General features: G+C 43.3%; 1 protein-coding gene across 1 annotated transcript; it reads right to left on the reverse strand.

The window, feature by feature from the left end:
• Positions 1–3: 3 nt before the first annotated feature.
• On the reverse strand, positions 4–3,153 carry LOC113405630 (neuroblast differentiation-associated protein AHNAK-like; the record flags this gene model as incomplete). Its single annotated transcript, XM_026646851.1, has 1 exon — positions 4–3,153. A coding segment is annotated over one exon (3,150 nt), but the record flags the coding sequence as incomplete, so codon positions are not given.
• Between the last annotated feature and the right edge of the window lie 3 nt (positions 3,154–3,156).

Consider the following 3,156-nt stretch of genomic DNA (forward strand, 5'->3'; position numbering starts at 1 on the left):
GATTTTAGGTGCCTTGATGTGCATTTCAGGCATCTTAAATTTGGGGCTCTTCCATTTTCCTTCAGGACCTTCAATATCAAGATCTGGAGTATCAATGTCCACTTTGGGACCTTTGATATCAAACTCGGGCCCTTTAAAATCCCCTTCTAGCTTTGGTACAGAAACATCCACATCCCCCCTCATTTTAGGTCCTTTCAGGTTCAAATCAAAATCTGGCATGGAGATTTTAGGTGCCTTGACGTGCATTTCAGGCATCTTAAATTTGGGACCTTTCAGCTTTCCCTCTGGACCTTCAATGTTCAAATCTGGGGCATCCATGTCTACCTTGGGCCCAGAAATATCCACGTCCCCCTTTGGAAGTTTTACATCCACATCAGGGCCTTCCCCTTTGAACCCAGGTATGCCAAATTTGGGCATTTTGAATTTAGGCATTTTGAGTTTACCCTCTGGGCCGTGAATATCCACATCTGGTGCATCAATGTCAACTTTGGGGCCTTGGAGATGAAATTCAGGCCCCTCCAAGTCACCTTCTAGCTTTGGAACAGAAACATCCACATCCCCCTTCAATTTAGGACCTTTCACATTCAAATCAATGTCTGGCATGGAGATTTTAGGCGCTTTGATGTGCATTTCAGGCATCTTAAATTTAGGACCTTTCAGCCTTCCTTCAGGACCTTCAATATCCAACTCTGGAGCATCAATGTCTATCTTGGGACCAGAAATATCCATCTCCCCTTTTGGAAGCTTCACATCCACCTCTGGTCCCTCTCCTTTGAACCCAGGCATGCTGAATTTGGGCATTTTGAATTTGGGCATTCTGAATTTACCATCTGGGCCATGAATATCCGCATCTGGTGCGTCAATATCAACCTTGGGGCCTTTGAAATCAAAATCAGGACCTTTCAAATTTCCTTCAAGTTTAGGAGCTGAGATATCAACTTCCCCTTTTATTTTAGGGGCTTTTAAATTCAGGTCTACATCAGGAACAGAGATTTTTGGGGCCTTGATGTGCATTTCAGGCATTTTAAATTTGGGACCTTTCATTTTTCCTTCTGGCCCATCAATGCCGATGTTAGGTGCATCAATGTCCAGTTTGGGGCCTTTCATGTCAATCTCAGGTCCCTTCAAGTCACCTTCTATCTTTGGGACAGAAACATCCAAGTCTCCCTTCAGTTTGGGCCCTTTCAAATTTAAGTCCACATCTGGCATGGATATTTTTGATGGTGACATTTTCCAAGAAGGCATTGAGAATTTGGGCCCTTTCAGTTTTCCTTCAGGACACTCAAGATCCACATCAGGTGCCTCAATGTTTAATTTTGGCCCTTTAATATCAATTTCAGGTCCTGTCAAATCACCTTCTATCTTTGGAACAGTAACATCCATCTCCCCCTTCATTTTCGGTGCCTTGAGATTCAGGTCTACATCTGGCATGGAGATTTTAGGTGCTTTAATATTCAGTTTAGGCATTTTAAATTTAGGTCCTTTCCATTTGCCTTCTGGGCCTTCAATGTCCAGCTCTGGAGCCTCTATATCTACTTTGGGAGCTGAAATATCAACCTCTCCCTTTGGCACATTTACATCTATATCAGGTCCTTCAAGTTTAGGGCCTGACACATTAAATTGAGGCATCTTCATTTTGGGCATTTTCAGTTTTCCACCTGAACCCTGCAGCTCAATATCTGGTGCATTAATATCTATTGAGGGGGCATTGATGTCAACATCAGGACCTTTCAAATCACCTTCTAGCTTTGGAATAGAAACATCCACGTCTCCTTTTAGTTTGGGACCTTTCAAATTTAGGTCAATGTCTGGCATGGAGATTTTAGGGGTCTTGATATGCATTTCAGGCATCTTAAATTTGGGACCTTTTATTTTTCCTTCCGGTCCCTCAATGTCCAAACCTGGAGCATCAATATCCACTTTGGGACCGCAAATATCCACCTGTCCCTTAGGGAGTTTCACATCCATGTCAGGGCCCTCTCCTTTGAATCCAGGCATGCCGAACTTTGGAAATTTCATTTTTGGCATTTTCAATTTGGCTTCTGGACATTCAAGGTCAACATCAGCGTCAACTTTGGGACCTTTAATGTCAATGCTGGGTCCTTTAAAATCACCTCCCATCTTTGGAACAGAAACATCCATCTCTCCTTTCAGTTTAGGTGCCTTTAGATTCAGATCAACATCTGGCATGGAGATTTTAGGGGCCTTGATATTCATTTTAGGCATCCTAAATTTGGGGCCTTTCAGTTTGCCTTCTGGACATTCCAAGTCCATATCAGGCACATCAATATCCATTTGGGGACCTTCAATATCAATTTGGGGCCCCTTAACGTCAATGCTGGGTCCTTTCAAATCACCTTCCATCTTTGGAACAGAGATATCCACATCTCCTTTCAGTTTAGGTGCCTTCAAACCTAGGTCCACATCTGGCATGGAGACTTTGGGTGTCTGAATATTTAGCTCAGGCAGTTTAAACTTTGGACCTTTCACTTTACCTTCTGGCCCTTCAATGTCTAAACTTGGGATATCAATGTCCACTTTGGGACCAGAAATACCCACATCCCCTTTTGGAAATGTTATATCCATGTCTGGTCCCTCCCCTTTCAGCCCAGGTACACCAAATTTAGGCATTTTCAGTTTAGGCATTTTTAGTTTACCATCTGGGCCGTGAATATCCACATTTGGTGCATCAATATCCACTTTGGGGCCTTTAATGTCAATTCCAGGAGCTTTCAATTCCCCTTCCAGCTTTGGAACAGAAACATCTACATCTCCCTTCAGCTTAGGGCCTTTCAGATTCAAGTCGATGTCTGGCATGGAGATTTTTGGTGTCTTGATGTGCATTTCAGGCATCTTAAATTTGGGACCTTTCAGGTGTCCTTCAGGCCCTTCAATGTTCAAACCTGGAGCATCTATGTCTATCTTGGGATCAGAAATATCCACCTCTCCCTTTGGAAGTGCTATATCGACATCTGGTCCCTCCCCTTTCAAGCCAGGTATACCAAATTTAGGCATTTTCAGTTTAGGCATTTTGAGTTTACCCTCTGGGCCGTGAATATCCACATCTGGTGCATCAAGGTCAACTTTGGGGCCTTTAAGATCAAATTCAGGACCTTTCAAATCACCTTGTATCTTCGGAACAGCAACATCCACATC

The sequence above is a fragment of the Terrapene carolina genome, unplaced genomic scaffold (assembly GCF_002925995.2).
Source record: "Terrapene carolina triunguis isolate 2854851 unplaced genomic scaffold, T_m_triunguis-2.0 Scaffold46678, whole genome shotgun sequence".
Taxonomy (NCBI): domain Eukaryota; kingdom Metazoa; phylum Chordata; order Testudines; family Emydidae; genus Terrapene; species Terrapene triunguis.